General features: G+C 34.5%; 3 protein-coding genes across 10 annotated transcripts; 2 read left to right on the plus strand and 1 right to left on the minus strand.

The window, feature by feature from the left end:
• Positions 1-102: 102 nt before the first annotated feature.
• Positions 103-5,998, plus strand: LOC126858706 (uncharacterized). The gene is made up of 8 exons (XM_050609171.1): positions 103-549; positions 1,697-3,050; positions 3,339-3,550; positions 3,644-4,199; positions 4,370-4,530; positions 4,619-4,830; positions 5,048-5,446; positions 5,773-5,998. Exons 2-8 carry the CDS (start codon positions 1,726-1,728, stop codon positions 5,800-5,802), a joined length of 2,895 nt encoding a protein of 964 aa, XP_050465128.1. The 5' UTR covers positions 103-549; positions 1,697-1,725; the 3' UTR covers positions 5,803-5,998.
• A 71-nt stretch (positions 5,999-6,069) lies between these two features.
• On the minus strand, positions 6,070-10,750 carry LOC126859130 (nucleolar complex protein 4 homolog B). Its single transcript, XM_050610113.1, has 6 exons — positions 10,403-10,750; positions 10,195-10,297; positions 9,610-10,029; positions 9,383-9,427; positions 8,923-9,283; positions 6,070-8,764 (listed from the first exon to the last, which is right to left on the minus strand). The coding sequence occupies exons 1-6, from the start codon at positions 10,538-10,540 to the stop codon at positions 8,272-8,274; spliced, it is 1,560 nt and encodes a 519-aa protein (XP_050466070.1). The 5' UTR covers positions 10,541-10,750; the 3' UTR covers positions 6,070-8,271.
• A 356-nt stretch (positions 10,751-11,106) lies between these two features.
• On the plus strand, positions 11,107-21,427 carry LOC126858708 (endoplasmic reticulum chaperone BiP). Of its 8 annotated transcripts, XM_050609180.1 has the most exons (10): positions 11,189-11,919; positions 12,087-12,234; positions 12,466-12,685; positions 12,796-13,028; positions 13,291-13,507; positions 17,619-17,730; positions 17,831-18,251; positions 18,397-18,762; positions 18,916-19,319; positions 19,636-21,427. In XM_050609180.1, the coding sequence occupies exons 1-10, from the start codon at positions 11,792-11,794 to the stop codon at positions 20,288-20,290; spliced, it is 2,904 nt and encodes a 967-aa protein (XP_050465137.1). In that variant the 5' UTR covers positions 11,189-11,791; the 3' UTR covers positions 20,291-21,427. The 8 variants fall into 8 exon arrangements, with proteins under 8 accessions (XP_050465132.1, XP_050465134.1, XP_050465133.1 ...); XM_050609175.1 differs by lacking the exons at positions 17,619-17,730; positions 17,831-18,251; positions 18,397-18,762; positions 18,916-19,319; positions 19,636-21,427 and adding an exon at positions 16,043-16,535 and having other exon boundaries at positions 11,107-11,589; positions 11,657-11,919; positions 13,291-13,567; XM_050609177.1 differs by lacking the exons at positions 17,619-17,730; positions 17,831-18,251; positions 18,397-18,762; positions 18,916-19,319; positions 19,636-21,427 and adding an exon at positions 16,043-16,535 and having other exon boundaries at positions 11,107-11,589; positions 11,731-11,919; positions 13,291-13,567.
• The last annotated feature ends 2,024 nt before the right edge of the window (positions 21,428-23,451 follow it).

The following is a 23,451-nucleotide window of genomic DNA, read 5'->3' on the forward strand; positions in this document are numbered from 1 at the left end:
ATGATGTTTCCGAACGCAACCCAACTCTGACGCTCCAACCAATAAACGCGATCCTTGTGAATTCAAATGCCATGCCATGATGAAGAGCAAAAACCGGTAGAGCCAAGTTTTTTCAACGTTCAAATTATGTTTAAGTTTAGAAGTGATACTTACACATAAAATATAGAAACTGATATATCATATCAGGACACATAAATAAAACACTATTGTATGTATATATATATATATATATATATATGTATATATATATTTATATATAAATCTTCATATGCGCGTGTGAATGCCTTGTAACGCGTACATGCATACCGTATTTTGTCGGTGATTCTCTTTGTTAGGCCGTTCTGCAACTAAACTATATACTTGTATAGTGACAGGTGTGTGACATGGATATACATATGTTGAATCGAGAATGCTTCGAGCACTCACGATGAAAATATCTCGGTGATTTCACTTTTCCGCGTACTTCATAGCTAAATAGAAAATCTAGTATCAATTTAACCAATGGATTTTTAGGATAGCAAAGAAATAATTCAAATACTTTTTCTTCAGGTAAGTTGCTTTGGAAGTTTATTCTGATCGGAAATTTGTCAAAAGAAAGAGACAATAACCAAAAATTAACTTTTCTACATTAACATATATCTATTTTTTTAGAATGATAACAATTGCAACTTTGTCATTTATGTACTAATGAACATTTTTTAACATTTACATTAATGTATTTCCCTCTTTATATTATTTACTATTTTATTTATTTATTTATTTATAATACACATACTCTAAGAAATAAAATGTACAAATCATTAATAAAAGATTTTTATACAGATTTACAAAACAAGAATATAACATTAATAGCATTATAATGCAACTGAAAATTAGATTAATATAAATTTATATTTATAATATTTATATCTTATATATGTGTATGTATGTATGTATGTATGTATGTATGTGTATATATATATATATATATATATATATATATATATATATATATATATATATATATATATATAATTTCTATGCTGCACGTATTAAATGGTATAATAATTGGTATAATAAATTGGTAAATGGTATAATTGTATCTTTAGAATATAAAGATAAATTAATAATCAAAAGATTATATTGATTTGATTATATATTGATAAGGTATTCTTATAGCATTTACTGTCTTTATTTTCTTCAAACATTTATATTTTTTCCAGGGTTTTAGTAAGTTATTATTTTTTTATAACTAAGTTAAATTTAAAATTAATGGCAAAAATTAACTGAGGTTAAAAATTATTTAAACAAAAATTAACTCAGTTAAAGTTAAGTTAAAAAATTATTAACTCATTTAAGTTGAAAGTTAATTGTTTATCCATCAATGAATCAACACTTGTTGTACAATAAATTAAATATTTGCATTACGATCAATCATTTTCATACAACTTCAATATTGATGAATTATTTTAACTTGTATAAAAAAAGATTATAAGTTAATGTATTTAAAAATAATTAGTTTAAGTTAAAAGTTAACATGTTTGAAATTAAGTTAAATTAAAGTTACTACTAAAGCTAAGTTAAGTTAAAAGTTACTACTTCTTAACTTTTACCTATTTAACTAGCTATTACCCAATTCTGCTTTTTATAAAATAGCTGTACCTAATATAATGCATATTTTGAATATTGTTAAAACATAATATTTCTTTTTTTATAGGTATATTTGTTCTCTGAAGACTATCGATAATGTCAGATCTTGTGGGAAACAACAGTCACAGTTCTAATATCACAAACGCTAGCAAAGTGCCAGTTACGCTACCAAAGTCCCAACCAGTACGCCTCTTATATTTATGTGAGAGCGACGAAGATGATGATGATGACGAAAGCGAGGAGAAACCCCGCGAATCGGAAGACGAATCAGATTTGGATGGAGCGCCAAACGATTTCGCTGAAGATGCACCATGGGAATCGCGTGCATATGAAGCACCAGACGTTAATCCCTCGATTGTTTCAACAGACGGACTCTCGAGAACTACGTGCATATTGCCAAGGGATGGTTGTCCAAATGCGACTAATATTTTTTCCATGCAAAAGATAAACTATGCGAGCAATGAGGAAAAATGCAAAGATGATGTAAAATCTGAAGATAATCTGTTAGCTGACGATTCGAATAAACTAAAAATTTGTGACTTCAAACAGGAGAATAATTCACAGAACTATCATAATAGCTTTGTCTCCTCAAAGAGCCAAGCTGATATTGTTCATAACTGTTCGACAGAAGTGGCCTTTCCTTTGTCATCGCTGATACCAGGTAAAGGGGATTACATTGAAAAACCTGAAATGAATAAGAACCTGCAACCGACATTAAATAGTACACGATCGAATCTCGAGAATATTTACATATCCGATTTGTTGAATAAGAAAAAGGAGAAACAATCATATAACACATTGGCTGATAATAAAATACTGCACAGGAAGAGTGAGCTTATGTTGAATTTAAACAAGGAGGATCAGCGATATAAAGGAATGCTATATGATTTTAACGACCAGGCGAATAAAGATTTTAACGAGGAGCCTTGCAGGATGCCAACCATCGTATCGGAATCTGCTAGCTGTATATCTCAAAACTTATCCGGGAATTTAATACATCCTGTACATACATACAACTCGCAATACAGCACCTCCAAGTATGAAGCGAACGAAAAGTGTACGCCAGCGAAAAACCCGTGCACACACATGGAATTAAGTACACCCTTATTAAACGAAGTTCAGCGAACATCGTTACCTACTCCAATTAATCGTTTAGTCTTGGAAACTCCGTTGAAACATCTGTCAGTTGGTTCGGTGCATCCGAATCCATGCGCATCGCATAAACAATTGTTTCGGACCCCGCAGAGTAAATTGTCTGATGATTTAAGCAAAAGTCACATTCAAACTCCTTCTACCATATTGTCCAGTTGGTGTTACAATAACACACTATTAGAAGGAAAAAACCTCATTGCAAAGGACCATACACAAATATCTAGAAATACTGTTTGTACGCCTATTGTAGAGAAGCCGGACTCCGCGAGGTTTGTAGAACCATTTTACAATTGTGCGCCTTGAAAAAAAAAAATTATATATATATATATATATTTAATTAGTATTATTTGTATTCTATCTCTGATAAAAGATATATTTAATTTATAAACACATTACTGAAATAAATTTTGTTGTATTAAATGAACTTTTTGTTAATTTGATTGAAAAATTCAATTTTTATTGCATTTCCCATCTCTAGGATACTCAGTGATTCTTTCGAATGGATCTGAATGCAGATTATAGAATCACCGATGATAATTGATTTTTCTTTTTTTCAGAGTGAATGCCAAGAACGTGAGACGGCCTTTAGCTGATGCTACGTTAGTATATAGCGATTCTTCGGTAGTTCATCCTTTGGAATCGAAGCCATCCGTTACATTACACGCACGTATTGAAACAAAAACCGTCGCGTCTGAATTACAACAAGAAGACAGAAGCAAGAAATTGGATGCAAAATTGCTGATGCAGACAGAAATGAATTATCATAACGGTAAGCGCATTAATAGCGCGTTCAAATTAAATATAATAATTAAATTATTAAATATCTTATTTTGTTGTCACGTTAAGTTGTCATTGCATTCAGATCCCAAATTTGTCAAACCTACTGAGGAAACGAAGGACAACAAACAGTTCACCAATATGCCTGACACATTGCTAGCAAGTAGCACAAAGATTGTGCCGAGTAAAAATGAAATTAAACGAAATATGATAATCGGATCTGATACGGGCCTAAAACATTCCTTGGATTCCTTGCAAATCCTGAATAAGTATAGCGAGGGAGATTACGGGATTGTATCGGAATGCAATCGTTATTCAGTTCGCGAGAAGAAACGCGAAGAGGCTCAACAGATCGTAGATAGAATGACGAACATGCAGTTTACCATACCATCGAGCATTCCTCCCCAACGACAAGGCAAAACATTATATGTGAAAGACAGAGAGTATTTGATCTTGGGTTCTCTTGGTCGTGGAATGAGCGGCGAAGTTCTACGAGTACAGGATATATCTTTCGGCGAGTTACGCGCTATCAAATGCGTCGACTTAAGCAAGATGGACAAAGAATCGGCCCAGGGCTGCTTGGATGAGATTTCCATGTTGCGTAAATTACAGGCGCCCTGTATCGTCAAAATGTTTGACTAGTGAGTGTACATTACTACATTACAGATCTACAAAATATCAGATATATTCAAAGATAGTAATTATCTCGATTGCGCGATAACGCATTTCTCAGAGGAATTCGACAGATGATAATATTAACGAAATATTAACGCATTTAACAATGTTCGTTAATTTAATTCGATTGTTTCAGTGAAATCAGAGGATCTATGGTTTTTGTAGTGATGGAAATGGGTGACACCGATCTCAGCAGACTTCTTAAGTCCATGTCCCAGGAGAAGCAAATTTCTCTCACAATGATTCTGTATTACTGGACAGAGATGCTCACCGCTGTAAGACACATACACGATAATGGTGTGAATAAATATAATTCATTTAATTAATTAAAACGCAAGCGATCATGTTTCGCCCTGTAAATAAATATGTGATTTCTACATTTCAGGAGTCATACACTCGGATTTAAAACCGGGAAACTTTTTATTGGTACGCGGCCGGCTCAAATTGATAGATTTTGGCATCGCTTCCAGTGTAAATTCTGACATGACATCTGTTCTGAAAAGTAATACAATTGGAACATTGAATTATATCAGTCCAGAAGCCCTAATGGACATCGGTAGCAACACGGATTCGCCTACGCACAATGTTAAATACAAAGTGAGATAAGAGTAACAAATAAATAATTCGAGATAAAGATACCTTTATTTAATTATATTTAAAGTAATATCTGGAAAAACATTATAATCACTTATTAATTAAAATCAAATTAGCTTGATAATTGAATAAAAATATTGATAGCTCGCGATATTCGTAGTTCGATTTAAGTTCATAAATGATAAAATTCATAAGTTGCTAAAAAGTGATTTCTCGACAGATAAGTTTCAAGTCGGATGTATGGTCATTGGGATGCATCCTGTACAGCCTAGTGTATGGCCACACACCGTTCCAACATATACGTTCTCAATGGGCAAAGGTGAATGCCATAACTAATCCGAAACTGAACATTTTGTTCCCGGCCACGGCATCTTTTCTGGCGAGCGGCAAGGATCTTCAGGATCGCGAGCGCACGCCGCCCATTTTGATCGATGTGATGCGGAAGTGCCTTCAGCATGATCCGAAAGCGAGACCCACGGTCTCGCAATTGTTGCAGGTGCAGTATGTACCCACCACGCAAAATGTCACGTCAATCACGACATCCGCCAACATTCCGGCGAACATTCTCGTGAAAATAAAGCAAGCTTTGAATGAGGAAGAGTGGCGACAGTTGGTTCAGGTGAGAGCATCTTTATCCCGAGATATTAATATTTTTTATAAGCACGAGAGTGTGTATACAAAGTAAGAGAGATAAAAAATAGATATAATAAGTAATGTAAAAAAGATACATGTAAAAAGTCTTTCCAATGTTAGGAGCAATGTACATCATTACTTCATTATCAATTCGATATAAAATAACAGAATTATAACAGTTTGCTTTCAGTTTTGTTTAAACTTTTATAATATTTGAATAATTATACATTAGTATGGATGAATACAATTTTATTACTTGACCCGCAATTGAATAGAACCGAGCAAAAATTAATATCTTGCATTTTTTTCTAGGTATTGGACACAAAGCGACATTATACATAATATCAAAGTAATAACTTATAGATTTACTGATGTACATAAAAGTATTTGTAAATACATACAAGAGACAATTTTCAGCGAGATACAAATGTATAGAAACAATTGGTTGGACATGTGTATCAAGAACAAGGCTAATGACGAAAATAACACACACACGTACACACACACATATGCATATATATATATATATATATATATATATATATATATATATATATATAGTATATGTATGTATATATATATATATATATATATATATATATATATATATATATATATAGAGAGAGAGAGAGAGAGAGAGAGAGAGAGAGAAATGTAAAAGATTCGAGAGAATAGATTATAAATAAAAGTGAATCCTAATATTGTTTGCTTATGTGTCACATGAATATGAATTTTTGTATACAATATCAAGAATGTTCTCACTTTATGAGAAAGTAAGTTTATACAATTATTTTTAGTCGAATTAAAATATTCTCAGTTAATTATCTTGTGTTTCATTTCACATACAAATATCATATTCGCTATTCGCAAAGCCTAGATAATCGATATAGTGTTTTATATTTGAATTTTGCAAATTATGTAAATTATTTAGAATATCAGATTGAATCATGCGCGGTTTTATTTTGTTATTTTATTGCCTTCGCAAAATTGAAGGAACGATAAATTCAATTCTTACTACGCCGCTTAAAAGTTTTGATTATCTCTTCAAAGCATTAAAATTATAACGAGTATCTCACAAATTCTGTTTTGAAATATGGCAAATACGCAACGGATTAGTTTACTTCAATTCTACTTTCTCTATCTCTCTCTCTCTCTCTTTCCCTTTCTCCCTCCTCACCCCTCTCTCCGATTTCTATTAAAAAAATATTTCAATACAAAAATGTATTTTGTTTTTTTTCGTTATCGATAAATAATTGTCAAAAAATAAATTATATAGTGTTTTCTTTATTTATTAATAAAATGTTTGAATAAATAAACCAAATCATATGCAACATACATTAAGTTTTGCGTTTGTACAGGGTATCTGATAATAATCGCCCCACCCATGTACGGTAGAACAGATGAAACAAAAATCCTTTACTATTTTGCGATTTTCGTAATAATTATTTATTATTGAGAAATTAATGAAAAAAATCGACTGATTTGCGCGAGTATAAACGCGCAGCGAGAAGAGACAACCCAAAAGTTAATCCGCTGGATTTTCGTGTCCTTGCAATCACATATCAATGGGGCCTAAGGCCTTTTTCGCCACGTGCTAATACTTGCGCGAATTGGTCGATATTTTTTAATTAATTTCTTATTATTTATTGCAAAGATCGTAAAACGGTAAAGGATTTTCTTACTCGGCTTAACCCGTCCGCTCTTCACATTACGAATAGGACGATTATCAGATACCCTATATGCAGACTCTATTGTATCGCGTTACGTTTTAATGTTTAAATTATAAAAATATAGAATAACGCATAACTATATAGTCCTTTTTTGTAAATCATTTTACCGTTGTGTAATGAAATTAAATGTATCAGTTGCATTGAGATAGAAAAATTAATTTATCGCGATCGTTGGTGCTACCTAAGTTGATATTTCTATTTTTCTTGCGTTATTATATATGTCGTAGGCACTTAGTTATTTTAGGAAAATAATTTTTGACTAGACAAATGCTATCTGCCTGATTTGGCTGACTGAAATGGCTTTCATCTCATTTATTTGTGTTCGAATGCTGTTTTCCTAGGCAAATGTTATTTGACTGAACCGCTGTTAGGCAAATGGTATTCGTTATAATTATTAATAAGGTAATTATTTAATTTAACGCTTTCACCTCAAATATCGATAAAAAAGTGTATGCGTGAAGACCAATGGTTCAGTCAAATAACATTTGCCTAGGAAAATAGCATTTGCCTAAGAAAATGGCATCTCAACACAAAAATAAACGGACGAAAACCATTTGACCAGACAGATAGCATTTGTCTAGTCAAAAGTTATTTTTCTAAAATAACTATTTGCCTACGACATATATAAAAACTAATGATATGTCAACATTCTTACGATATGTTGACTTTTTTTATTTTATCTAGGCAAGTTTGACAAAAAGTTTGCTGTAACAAGGCAGCAGCGATTTTTATTAAGGTTGTACAAGGAACACAATGAAAGAGTTGAATGATATAAGAAAATCTCACAAAATAGTTTACGCATAAAATATATAAATTATCGTATTACGTACAATTCAGATGAATAAACAACGAAAAGCAGCTTTTTTTCATTTGCGAATTAAATAAATTACGCACAAACTTATTATTCTAAGCACAGATGTTCAACGCTGCGGAAAAATACACTGCCGCGTCTTTCGCTCGTCATAGATACCTTGTATAAAATGCAAAATGTCTATTTTTCACCTGAATCGCGTGGCTTGACAATGACGCCTTGTCACTCACGTATATTGCACTCGATCCCGCTGCGTATAGAAGGAAGGGATCAATGCGTGCTCGTGAGTTGCCAATATTGCAGCAGCTTCTCTCCTCTCGACAGTGCCATGGAGTTTGGTCTCTCGAATGTCAACATGATTTCCCTGACCTTGTTTTTCAACTCACGATCGAAAAGATGGCCACCAGTACGCTCCAACGCAGACGCCATATCATACTCAACTGAGGGCAGAGGCTCGCGAATGAAACGCGCTGCACTGGCGATGCTGGGAAGAATATGCCATTGCAACGCTCGAATTTCCCACAGACTACTGAGCAGCGCGTTACTCAGTAACGGGTCGCGTTCCTCCATGAGGAACGGATCACCTGCACCAGAAGCAACTTCGCCGCCCTGCGGATGATCAATCAGTCTCTTTAGTCCTGGATGTCGGAGCAACAGGTTACCCACGAAGAGGAGAATTATTAGGATATCTTCCGGCGGCGCGACTAATGTTAAACGTGCCAGTCGCTTCGCAAATGCCGCTACCAATGCTTCTGGTAAATGTCTGAAAGAATAGAAATACCTCAAGTTTGTAAATCATTTTCCATAATATTTGAAAAGGATTCTTTGTTTTACAAATCTTTTTATTATTTAGTTCTAAAAAATAAATTGCAATTTACTTAAATTTTATCGAGATTGTAAAGAGTAAGGTAAGGTACTTACGTCGAGCTAAGAAACAGATCAGATAAGTAAAACAGACGAGCTTTATACTTTGTATGAAAAATTTCTGGTTCAAACATCGAATACAGCTTGGTGAAGATAATTGAGTAATCTATATTATGCTTGGTGACCAGTATAAATACACCTTGCAAGGCTAGCACGCCGATAGGACCATCAAAATTTAGGGAGTCCATTAAGAAGTCTGTCAATAATATCGGTTTCTCTAAATGCGGCATGACTCGTTCCAGCAAGACCAGTAACAATCGCTTGTGTAACTGCGGCGTCAGTTCCCAATGCATAACACAGCCCCAGACTTTGTTTAACGCACGCTTAACGGCCGACTGATTCCATGTGAATGTAATATCTGTATATATATATAAAAAAAAAAAGTAAAGCAACGCTACGTAAATATTAATAAGATGAAAAATATTATAAATTGCGATAATGTAGAATATTTCATTACCTTGTGATCCGCATAGAAGCTCCTTATTGTCCGATACTTTAGATTCTAAAATATTTAAATTTTGTCCAATTTGTTTTTATAAAAATATACAGATATCAAGTAGATAAATAGATTAGGAACTTAAAAATATAGAGAGAGCTAAGAAATTCTATAAAATTATATAGATAAATAGATTTTCGTAGCTCTCAAAGAGTAACAATGCATAAATCTTAAAAGAGGAAGCATACCTTCTTCTTCTTCTTCTTTTGGTAGTGGTATTTTATCTATAAGTTCCAACAGATTCTTAAAATAAATTTCTTGTGGTTGTCTCTTTGGGGTGAGAGAGGGTAGACATTTCCATGTATAGTACAAGGCATCAGGGTATTCAGTGATCTCTTGGAATCTCGATATTAAATTTGTATTATCCTTTTGAGGTGAAAGCAACGTCATGAGGATAGGCTTTAGACGATGCAGAGGAAAGTGATAACCTGCTTGGTCACGTGGCTCCAATGACGCTTTACCCTCTTCCGCCAACAATTTTATCGCAGTTGTAAGGGCTTGCAATTGAATATTTGATCGACACTTCTCCATCGATGCTAGTATCTTCTTCCAAACTTCCTCGTAGCAATTTCTGAGCCAAGTTACATAGCGCGATTCGGGACTAAGTTCTATTTCGCATACAGTATGTTAGAATATAAATCTCAGATATAGAAAAATATTTTTTAGATATTATAAATATATAATAAATAGGATATTCGTATGATCTTTATTTTACGACTAATATAAAAGAACTTCTCGGATTACCAATAATTAAATTTTTTCTTCAATCTTACCCGAAGTGGTGAGAGTTATTGAACGTTCGAGATACATGTCGCCGCGTTTCAGTACTTCGACGAATATCGTTTCTATCGTGAGCAGGCATAAGCAGGTGGACTCCTACGAATGAAGAAAGATTAGAATTCTTCAACATCTTCTAAATATCTATCAGACAACACTGAAAACGCAAGTCTGACTTATGTTATGTAGCGATTTAGCACTTACCTCCCAATGACCGATTATGTCTACTAGGTTGTTGGCGTGTTTCCGCGAAGCGAGAAACTCCTGGGCCCGTTGCCGCAGCAGTCTCGACATTGCCCTCTGACCCGTAGTAGCGCCCGGTAAGCCCGACGCGTCGGTCATCGCTAAGCCGCTATGCTACTCTCGTGAGATTTCGCGAGAGACTATATTAATGACAGCGAGCAGCAGGTACACGGATAATAGTAGACTGTAGACTATAGGTGACTGTAGGCTAGAGGCTGGAGGGTAGTCGAAGACAGCCAACTCCTGTCTCGGTCTAGGTATATTGGGTTAGATCAGGTTAGGATTAGAGTTGGGTTGTGTTAAGTTAGGACACGAGGTCTGTTCGTTTTGCTGAACTGGCTGCACTAGTTCAGAGTTTATCTTTTTCTCTCCATATTGGAAAGAAAAAGATAAACTTTGAATTAGTGCAGCCAGTTCAGCAAAACGAACAGACCCACGCTATAAATTTGCCTGCTGTTCAGTAGCAATAGAACGTGATTGGCTCTTACTTTTAGAATGTTACGCCTATGATTGGACTATCAGCGTAAAATTGAGATGACGCACCCAATCGAAACATGGAAAGCTTTCTTTCCCCTTTGCCTCTATTGGTCGAATTTCGATCTTTGCAATCGCGGCGAAATATCTGGGATGCGTTCCGTTTCACGCATTGAGCTATGCGCTCGCCTGAAAATCTATAGTTCACGTAACATATATTATAGATTTCCAAGCGATCTATGCGCTCTATGCGTGAAACGGAACGCAACCCTAAACTCGCCGGTTTCTCGCGATTAGCGATTACAAATAATAATATATTTCGCGAGATAAGAATTATTATTGAGCATCATGATACGCGAGAACAAAGAAAATATTTATTCTAATCATGTTTGTTGGTTTAAAATATTTTGCAATTTTTACACGTTACGCGTTACATTACATCACTTGCGAAAATCGGAGCACGGAGAGAGATTTTCTGCGTGTCACGCTCTTCACATTTATTATGCATTTTTCTCGGTTCCACTTAAGAATCTCTTAATGTTATTTCGTGCCAATTCCATACGGCACGTTGTTCATAAAGCTCTCAATTTAGCCAGTCTTACGTTTAATTGACTAGTTCTTCATTATTAGAAAGGAAGGAGAAATCTTTTACTCGTCTAACATATTAAACTTATGTAATTAATATCGGTTGTTATTTATATATTTATTGACTTTATAATCAGTCGTGATAACATATTACAGTTTTACCTGAGACAACATGCTTACACATTGAATTGTCCAAGTATCGGACTGATAAAATCAAGTGGTCATTACAGGTAGTTGTAAGAGTCATTGTGAGTATATGTACTGTGAGCACAAAGGAGAGATTGGAAAGCGATGAAAATGACTACGGTTCCAGCTAAGCATACTCTTCACAGTGGAATTTTTCATCCTGTCTTACGACAGTGGCAGTCTCCAAATATAGAGATTACTGTCAATAATCTTATGTATCCCATATTCATATCGTAAGTATGATATCTAATTGCTATTTAAATAATATAATTTATGCAAACATTTATCTACGTATCTTTCTATCAGATATATGTAATCTAAAAATTTATTTGTCTATATATATATATATATATATTTCTGCTATTTGTAGTATTGTAGAACTTGACTTTCATATTTCTAGGGATGAGAAAAATTCTAAAGACGCTATTAATAGTATGCCTGGCATCTACCGTTATGGCATTAATCAATTGGAAAACATGTTACAACCTTTAGTTGCCAAAGGACTGCAGTCTGTCTTATTATTTGGTGTATCGCAACATCTTGATAAAGTAATATTAATGAATTGCAATAATATGGAAAGAGAAAAAAAAAAGTTTCTCTGATATAACATAAAAATATATTGGAATACACTAACTATCTTTAATTTAATTTTTTGTAATAATTGCTTTCTCACAGAGAAAGCATTGTCTTTAAATTTCTAACTATGTATTTCTAACTGCGATTAATGAGTATCTAATGAGAATTTTATTTTTCTTTTAATTCTATCCATTTTTTTTAAGGATGAGATCGGAAGTAACGCCGACAGTGCAAGAAATCCTATTATTCAAGCTGTACCATTATTGCGAAGAAAGTTTCCCAATTTATTGATAGCATGTGATGTTTGTTTATGCCCATATACAATTCATGGGCACTGTGGTATTCTGAAAAATGATGGTAGCATAAATAACGCGGACAGTATTCGAAGAATTGCTGAAGTCGCTGTGTCGTATGCAAAAGCTGGTAAAATAAAGTTCATACATTCTAAGAATTATTTTTAAGATATAATTATCTTATATAATGATTACGTATTATGTAATAATTACTTAAAAAATATTTGTAATCTATTATAGGCGCACAAATTGTTGCACCATCTGACATGATGGATGGAAGGATAAGTGCAATAAAACATGGTCTAGCTGCTGCTGGATATTCAAATAAAGTAGCAGTTTTATCCTATGCTGTAAAGTTCGCGTCAGGGCTTTATGGGCCTTTCCGGGATGCATCGCAGTCTGCTCCCAAGTTTGGTGATCGCAAGTGTTATCAACTGCCTCCTGGGAGTAACGGTTTGGCAGCTAGAGCTGCTGTAAGTTTTTGCTGATTATTATATTAATTTTTTACTCATTATTCACATAATATTTCTGAAATATTTATAAAGAATATAAATAAAATTTATATAAATGTATAATATCTCATTCTTTTAAATTATATTAAAATATATCAAGTATGTAATGGTTAAATATTCAAAATTATATTCGTAATTCTTTTTTTATGCTTGGCATTAGATTCCCAAAAGAAATTGATATTTTTATACATAGCATATGCAATCTGTTTTATTTTTTTGAAAGGCAAGAGATGTAGATGAAGGAGCAGATATGTTGATGGTAAAGCCAGGACTGCCTTATTTGGACGTGGTACGGCACACAAAGGATGCACATCCGCAATATCCTATATTTGTGTATCAAGTGTCGGGAGAATACGCCATGTTATATCATGGTGCACAAAACGGCGCGATCAATTTGGAGAACGTGCTGAACGAAATATTACTCTCCATGAGAAGAGCGGGTGCTGACTGTATCATAACATATTTTACGCCATTGATCTTGGATATGCTGCAACCGAAAAGCAAGTTATAATTATGTATAATTATTAAAAATTTATAAATACACTAAAAAAGAAAAAAAAAGGGGACACTTTATACTTATACGCCAAAATTGAACTTTATTTACATACTATTGAAAAATTATTAGCGAAAAATATCATAGATAAAAAATTGAAAAAGCATTTTGAAGTTTTAACTTGGAACTTGAAAAAGCATTTTGAACTCTGACTCGCTATCGGTAGTTTAAAAAATTTTTCATCTTCTTTATTTTGAGATTTAAAAAAAACACACATTGTTTTATTTCTTGAAATTATTTTTGACATTCTACAATTTGATAAAAAAGTTTCTCAAAAAATTTAAGTCAAATTCTATAAATTATAACATTTTGTCTAAGAAACATTTCTTTTTAAATTTTCCTACGATTTTTTTTGTTCGAGTTACACAATTTTGAAACTAAATCAGTATTCTTTAGAAATTCTTTTTTAGAATATAGAATTGAAAGAATAAAAGAATTTGTGAAAATTGTCGATAGTAGACACGTTAAGATTGATGCTTTAAGCTTCAAAATGCTTTTTTAACTCTTTATCTATGATTCTTTTCCGTCTAGTTTCAATGATTTGAAAATAGATCAATTTTTAGTGAAAAATGTTTCCTATTTTTTTCAGTAGCGCAAATATATATATATATATATATATATATATATATATATATATATAAAATTATTCATATATTAATTATTATAAATAATATGATATTAAATAAATTATTTAATATCATTTTCAGATTTTAATTAAATTTAGCATATGATGAATAATATTATTTAATATTATGAATAATATAGTTATAATTATAGGAAAAATTAATTTTTATGCAGAGAGATAAATTTTAATGGGCAAAGAAATAAATTTTAACATGATAACAAATTTTGTAAATTCTATATCACAGAATTTATTGGCGACGATATCATTTTATTTCATCATTCATGTTCGTTAAATAATGCCTTTATGTTATAATGCTAGTGAAATAATGATGTAAGATGGTGCGTCATTGCGAATAGACATTTTACTTAACTCATCACCTACTACCTGAGGTAACGGACGATACCGTTATACTACGTTACATTGAATGGTGTCGCGGTGCGCGTGAAGCACAACCGGAATAACACGTTCATCCGCGGCTATTTAATTCACATATGATCTTGTATAATGCTAATCCTGTATGATTTTTACAACAAAGAATAAGAAATATTCTTGTTATTTCAAGACATAAAAAATGTATCGTACACAGATATGTGATATAAAACATTAATAGGATACATACTAATAAATGGAAACTTTATTATATATGATATTTTAATAAAATAAATTTCGAATAAATTTATCTTTTTAAATTATCGAAGAAAAGAAAAAATATGACAGAAACCTTTTTATTTTTTTTTGCTTTTTTATTTTATTCCATAACAATATTTACGTATACATGATTGTATAAATCAAATAAATAAATACACACACACACATACGAAGCGCTTTTCAAAAATTCGGAAATTCGTCAACAAAAAAAAAAAAAAAAAGAATTGTTTACTCTAACTCTTAGTTTCCACCGTCTCTTTCAAAATCCCCTTGGACGTGGGCATAACAACATATCCCAGCGTTTTTGTTTTTTTTTCATGATTCTATGCTTCCCCGAAAGTATAGTGGAAGTAAGTGTACTTTCTGCAAATTTACCTCCTCCAGACGTCCTCATTTGTATCAAAACAATAGTGTTCAAACATAATTTTTTTTTACGACTTTGTAAAAATGAACAAAACAAACAATATAAACAAAAAATTAGGAGAAAAAGGAACAATTACATCAAATATATCATGACTGCTTTCTTTCGAACAAGTTGGATTCAGAAGTTTTTCTTTTCATGACTAAAAAGGGGAAACTATTTTAGATCTATTTTTATTTGCTTCATACAAACTTTGTTCAAAGCATACATTATAATAAAATCATACTTAATTAAAATATACATTAGAAAATATACATAATTCTTTCAGCAGTATTGATTATTTTTTATCGTGAAAATATTTAAACAAGATTTTTTTTTCTATATGGGCGCGTTCCTTAACGCCCACGATGCTCATGATGAGCGTTGCGGTCGTTAAGTGGAACGGGACCCTATGTATATTATATTTTACGTAAAAATGATGTCTTTTCATATTCTTAAAGCAAGATTATCATACACAATAATGCTAATTATTGAAAGTCTGAAAATATCTATTAATATAAAGATCTCTATATTAAAAAAATATCTATTAATAATGTACAAGTAGCAAAATGTGTTTAATATTTTTTCCAAGAAGTTATTCTCTTGGCATATCTTTAATTCCACAACTGTAGTTTAGGTTTAGACTAAAAAAAAATCCTAAACGCATGAATTTGCAAATTTGCAGTGAAAGCATTATTTAAGGATATCGATAGATATCCATGCTGGATAACTGCCTTGCGATATTCTAGCTGATGCAAACTATCGATGCTCGTGGATGAGTGAACCGCGAGACGTCGAGAGAGCAAGACAGAGCGAGACTCGAGAGCGCGAACTCTCCAACGGAATGGTGTCCACGTGTTCCGTTCGCCATATCTAATCAAACACGGGCGAATCGCGACGTCTGCTGAGGATTCTAAAAAGTATGCGGTCGTGACGTGGGCCAATGAGGCGCGGCCAACTGTACGCGTGTAAGACCAATCGACGCCGCTGCCTTCCGTCGACGCCGGCCAATCGGCGCCGGCCACGACGAAACATTCCCATTAATATCCCCGGTCGCGAGTCCGACATCGTCACATCAGTCATCGTTTTGCCGTTCGCTGCAAGTATCGAGGATCTCCCTTCATAACGCACATCGAAGAACTTTCGACGATTTTCGAAGCAAACCAACGATATATATTCTACTGGTAAGCGAATTAATAATCACTTTGGGATATCATTTCAAAAGCTCGTCTCGGGTAGAGAGGCTTCGCTTAAATTGACGTATCGACGTCAACCGGGATTCGAAGCGGATCTCGTTGCTACGAGAACATTCTGCATGAGAATCTTGCATCTTGGACGTCTTCGACCGTAAATTGTAATTGTCACTCGCAGCTGACGCAGATTTCAAAACGATGATCTTTCTTGATTGCGTGTTATTTCTGTGTTTTTTGTTAATTTAAACTTTTTTCTTCATATTTGGGAATCGTGACGCGCGAGCCTTTTGCCACGTTTGATCACGAGTCGCTTGATAACATCCCGCTCTTTGGTCAAAGTTTGTGGAAATTTCCGTGGAAATTCTTTCTACCATATAAAGACGTTCGCGAACAATCTTAGTTAGATCCATGATCACAATGTATTGGGATATGTCGAATTTCTGAAGAGATGACGCGTGACACGCTTATCGAGCCGAAATCCTCCTCTGTCAAATCTGATAGCTCGTACAGCGCCGTGTAAAGACTAATAATCTCTTGTTAATATCGAGCAAATTGAAGTATATAGATTTCTATAGAAAATGTTTCGAAACAATTTTGCGAAAATTTAAAGGTCATTTATGCATCAGATGTACAATACAGATGTATCGATATGGTACCAGGTGTATAAAGCTTAAAGACCCATCTTCCTATTGTATGATTGTAACGCGTAGGGGGAAAAAAAAAAATATCGGAGCGTCTTACAAAGCAAAGTTTATTCCTATAAAATTTATATCATTTTAATTTATTGTTAAAATTATTTTGATAAGTATTAATTTTATATATTATATTTTATTAATAATTAATAATTAATACTTTAAATTAAAGATATATAATAATTGAATTACATGATAAAATCTAATTGTATTGTATATATGACAAAAAAAAAAAAAACTATCAAGATCTCTATGTCAAGATCTAATTGTTATATAATTATTAATACTGAAGAAATGACGTGTTTGTGTAGGGTGTGTAATTCATTTAGATTAAAGAAAAAAATTGCACTTTCGCCCGTGCATTAATCGTATGATTATTATTATTGGTAATTTGTTAAATTAGGTAAAGTTTACACACTAAACCATGAAGGAAGGCAAAGCTTTACTGCTGATGGTGGGACTGCTCTCAGTCGCCACAATCGCAAAGGAGGATAAGGAGAAGGAAGATATCGGTACGGTGATAGGAATTGATCTGGGTACGACCTATTCCTGGTGAGTACGCGATGATATTATCGCATCATCGAAAACGATGACTCGTAATTTTTTTTTCTCCTTTCAAGCAAATTGATCAAACATTATGCGCTCCTTTTAGCGTTGGGGTTTACAAGAATGGTCGCGTGGAGATAATAGCCAACGATCAGGGTAACCGTATCACACCGTCTTACGTGGCGTTTACTAATGACGGTGAACGTTTGATCGGCGACGCCGCCAAGAACCAACTAACGACGAATCCGGAAAACACTGTGTTCGACGCTAAACGATTGATCGGCCGCGAATGGTCGGACCCGACTGTGCAGCACGATGTGAAATTCTTCCCGTTCTCCGTCATCGAGAAGAACAATAAACCGCATATCAAGGTTGATACTAACCAGGGTGAGAAGGTTTTCGCACCCGAGGAGATTTCAGCTATGGTGCTGGGCAAAATGAAGGAGACCGCCGAAGCATATCTCGGCAAGAAAGTCACTCACGCTGTAGTCACTGTGCCGGCTTACTTCAATGATGCACAAAGACAGGTGTAGTATTGATAATCTGTTTTGTCTGAAATGTGAGAGAGACAGAGCGAAATCTCTTAAGCGCAAACATATCATGAGTACCGAATCTTCAAGTTTATGTTCTGTTTAATGTATTTGTAACGATTCGATTTTCGAAACAAAACAGGCGACTAAGGATGCTGGAACGATCTCTGGTCTGGTCGTAATGAGGATTATCAATGAGCCGACTGCTGCCGCGATTGCGTACGGTCTGGATAAGAAAGATGGCGAGAAAAACGTGCTGGTATTCGATTTGGGCGGTGGTACTTTCGATGTGAGTCTGCTTACCATCGACAATGGCGTATTTGAGGTCGTCGCTACTAATGGCGACACTCACTTGGGCGGTGAAGATTTCGATCAGCGCGTAATGGATCATTTCATCAAACTATATAAGAAGAAGAAGGGCAAGGATATCCGCAAGGACAACCGAGCTGTGCAAAAACTGCGTCGCGAAGTCGAAAAGGCTAAGCGAGCGCTCAGTGCAAGTCATCAGGTACGTCGTATAGGTCTCTTTTTTTTCTATGTTTATTTACATGTTTTAGGTACATATGATTCTTCTATATTTCTATTTTCTTGCTTTTTCTCCTTTCTTCTATCTCATTTATCGAGCGCGATTATTATCATACATTATTCATAATTGTTGCAGGTTAGGATCGAAATTGAATCGTTCTTCGAGGGCGAAGACTTCTCCGAGACATTGACCCGTGCCAAATTCGAGGAACTGAACATGGACCTCTTCCGTAGTACCTTGAAACCCGTGCAGAAAGTTCTGGAGGATTCCGACATGAGCAAGAAAGATGTAGACGAGATTGTTTTGGTCGGCGGTTCGACCAGGATTCCGAAAGTTCAGCAGTTGGTTAAGGAATTCTTTGGCGGCAAGGAACCATCGCGAGGCATTAACCCCGACGAAGCCGTCGCTTATGGTGCTGCTGTACAAGCCGGTGTGCTCTCCGGAGAACAAGACACCGATGCTATCGTACTTCTCGATGTTAATCCTCTCACCATGGGTATCGAAACTGTCGGAGGTGTAATGACTAAGCTCATTCCAAGGTAAATATCTTTGATTATATATTGATCGAAACGATTCTAATCGGTTTTATATGCGTGATGCTTAGTTATAGTTAAAGTTTTATTCAGGGATTGCTTTTTCATACACGTACATACAGCAGTGTATTATTTTTTAAATACAATATATTTCTACATAAATTGGCAAACTTTTATCCCTAGCTTTACTCAGTTTTTATCGGATCGTCATTAAATTCTTCAATATTTGGATTATCAATTGATTAGCTCGTCAAATTATATTTACACGCGAAGTAAATAAAAAGATGAGATGAAACGTGACATTTTTCGTTTATTTGCACAGAAACACGGTCATTCCCACAAAGAAATCTCAGATTTTCTCCACGGCGTCCGATAGCCAGCACACCGTCACGATTCAGGTGTACGAGGGCGAGCGTCCCATGACCAAGGACAATCATTTGCTCGGCAAGTTTGATCTGACCGGCATTCCACCGGCGCCGCGCGGTATACCGCAGATTGAAGTAACTTTCGAGATCGATGCCAACGGTATTCTGCAAGTGTCCGCCGAAGACAAGGGCACGGGCAATCGCGAAAAGATCGTCATCACGAATGACCAGAACCGCCTGACACCCGACGACATCGAACGGATGATCAAGGATGCAGAGAAATTCGCTGACGATGACAAGAAACTTAAAGAGCGAGTGGAAGCGCGCAACGAACTCGAGTCGTACGCTTATTCGCTCAAAAATCAATTGGCTGACAAGGAAAAGCTTGGTTCGAAGGTGAGCGATGCGGATAAAACTACAATGGAGGAAGCGATCGAGGAGAAGATTAAGTGGTTGGAGGAGAATCAGGACACTGATCCAGAGGAATACAAAAAACAAAAGAAGGAGCTTAGCGATATCGTTCAGCCAATCATCGCCAAATTGTATCAGGGTGCAGGCGGTGTCCCACCTACCAGTGGTGGAGACGATGAAGATCTCAAGGACGAGCTTTAACTGCAAGCCGCTCCCTTCGATTCGCGGTTTGGACTGATTACTCGGCTCCACGAGCAAATACTTTACAGAAGTGTCGTTATTACACAATAATTACGAAAAGTTGGGAAAGGGATACAGTTTTCACCGTACATTTAGCTTTAAAGGTGTGTCTGGTTCTAAGTTTCCCCTAGATAATAAATAGCATATCTAAAATTTAAGACTCTTAGGTTAGGAAGGCATTTGAAGCTAAATGTGCAGTGGGAAGTATACGAGTCTTTGTTGTAAATCGTCAATGTACATTTAAGAAAAGTGCGAGAAAATGCCTGAGGATGCCGGAATGTCTCGTCGGATTTTTCGTACACTCTACGTAAGTAAGAGCACTTGGATAAATATACGTTATAAATACGTCAAATATTTATTAATACATATAAAATTTTAACAGTTTATATTGATTCTAACATTGTTTCGCACTTTCTTTGAATGAATTTCAATTCTATTGTAAATTGATCGCTCGATTATGTACATACAAAATGCGACGAGAGAACTCCGTGCTCGATCGAATTACAATAAAACGAAAATTTAACGTGATGTGTGCAAAATATTGCACATTGTTTGAAGATTTCGTTCTATTGTGCTTCATTCGATTGCGCTTAATACGTTCGATTTTGAATGATGCTAATATAGGAACGAAGGTATTGTCATGTGGAAATCATTGTCAGCCAATCTCTGTATCGTGTTTGCTAAAGAGGGATATGAGCCTCTTGATGAAGAGAGAAAACAATCTAGCACGGAGGGGCCGGGGGAGGCATCTTTCCGACGCTCTATTCATTTCTCCCCCGCAACAAACACACACACATACACACACACACACACACATACACATATACATTGACTCCACTGCGTTATTAATTTATTTCGATGATTGTTTTATATGTCTCATTATGTGTAATAATGATAATCGATTAATCGCGGAGCAAAGCGCGTTAAAGATTTGTTCGCGAGTATGCGTGAGAGAGTGAATGATGAACGGATACGTGCACGGGCTTGCACTTGTAACTCGTAGTACTGCCATCGTACTATGTACAATGTAGCCCAGTCTCTACGTGTGTCAGCGCAAACATGTATCGTAAGAATAAAGATTTTTTTCAGTAAACCATACACGCTCTTTTTAAATATTTATCAAAATATTTTAGTTTCCAGTTTTCTTATATCTACATATCTTCAAATGTGGCATACGTGCAAAGATGACAAACGCGAATGTTGTTTATAATCTTTAGAAAGTTTCTTGGAGCTTGATATTCGTTCGGTCATGCATAGATGTAATGATTTTTCTAAAGCTCTTATACAAATTATCGGTCTCTCGTTCTTTCTCGGTAGAGGAAAAAGATTCATTTCATATTAATCTTCTAATGATATTCTAATTATTCTTTCGATTTATCGATACAGTAAATAAAGTAAAAGATCCTTTTGAGTTCTGAGAAATTTATTTAATGACGTTCAATTTTTTAAAATAATTTGTAACAAAAACAGCACAGAGTTCGTAGACATAATCAATTTCATACTTAATAAATTCTTTCGCTTCTATTTTGCGTACCAGAATATAACCATTAACTATTAACAGACACGATGACAATAACATAATTCGTTCCTCCGAATGGAACTTTCCGAACACGTTCACTTGGAACAAGATGCTAGGCGCTTACGTGTTTCTCACGAATTTATTTAGATACAAAAATAATATCAATAGAATGGGGAATTTATACCTGTATTGGAAAAGTTTTGCGACTTTTTCAATTACGATTCAAACAGTTGTTTCCTACTTTTTTTTGCGAAAGTAAACGCTACAACATTTCGAGAACTTAATATCGTAGAATAATCACAGTCGCAATCGAGTGTTGTTCGTGACACAAAAATAAATGTAATAATTTCAATTTAATCATTGCAATATCATGTTCAACTACATTTCTTATTTTATTCATTTAAGATATCGTACTGCAGACTAATTCTTAAAAATTATGAAAAACTCGTTAATTTGCGAATTAAGAATGACAAATAATTTCCTCAAAGTTTTCATGTTGTACAGATTGATTCTGAAACTTTTCCTATACAGCACATGTACATGACAATTCCTCTTACTTCAGTTTCCAAATCATTCCGAATAATATCGCTTTACGAATTATACAATCTATACACGTATAATAATAATACTAATCTTAAACGAAAAAACGAGAAGTCGAGAAGTTAATTCGCAGCAATATAAATTCCGGGTGCTGCAAAATAATATACACGTATAGAAATCTGAAAAGAAGTTTTGAGATTGTTGAAAAATATTCTCTCATATCCCCCCTTTTTTTTTTTCTCTTTTGCGCCACCCATCCCTTTGACAGCGTACGTGGAAAGAAACGATCGTTAGTCGTAAGAATAGCATTTTTAATTAACGTTCTAAAGATGATTTTTTTTTTTTATGATTATACAATAATACACGTTAAGACATACACATGGAGAAAATGCTTTTCAAGAATCTCAAAGTTCTTTTTCTCAGAGAGGTCGAACTGCATAAAACGTGTAACATAAATCCACCGAACAGGCAACAGCTGAAGTGAACGACGATATTATTCGCCTGTGAATCGATTTGTTTCGCCTTTATTTAGGATTTTTCTTTCTGTAAAAAGGTAAGGCCAAAAGACATAGGCGTTCAGTGCGTGAATCACGAACAACGAGAGGGACAATTTTCGTCGTAACTCGCAGAGTTAGTACAATTCGCTCTTACTATTTTACACTGAGAACAAGGTAACGAGGTATTTCATTGCGGTTTTTGTACATGTAGAATTGAATATATTCCGTTCTTCGAGAGGTTTCACTTTTCTTTTTTTCTTCATACTTTTGGCATTTGAGTCGAAAGCTTCGAACAACGGGTATTGAGCACTTTTTCTTTTTTCCTAGTTTCTTCTTAGATCGTTGAAGCGACAATGTACTAATTATGGAATTATAAACTTTGTCTTTCATGTATAATATGTATAATCCTAAGGAACATGATGTATGTTATTTTCGTACTTGTACATAATTATGTTAGTCACAAACGTAAGTCTGCATACGACTGATAGAGAATCAAAAATAATAAAAAAAAAAAAAGAAAAAAAGAAAAGAGAATGAGATTAAAAATGGAAGTCCTTCGGTTGACA

Source organism: Cataglyphis hispanica, chromosome 2 (genome assembly GCF_021464435.1).
Source record: "Cataglyphis hispanica isolate Lineage 1 chromosome 2, ULB_Chis1_1.0, whole genome shotgun sequence".
Taxonomy (NCBI): Eukaryota; Metazoa; Arthropoda; class Insecta; order Hymenoptera; family Formicidae; genus Cataglyphis; species Cataglyphis hispanica.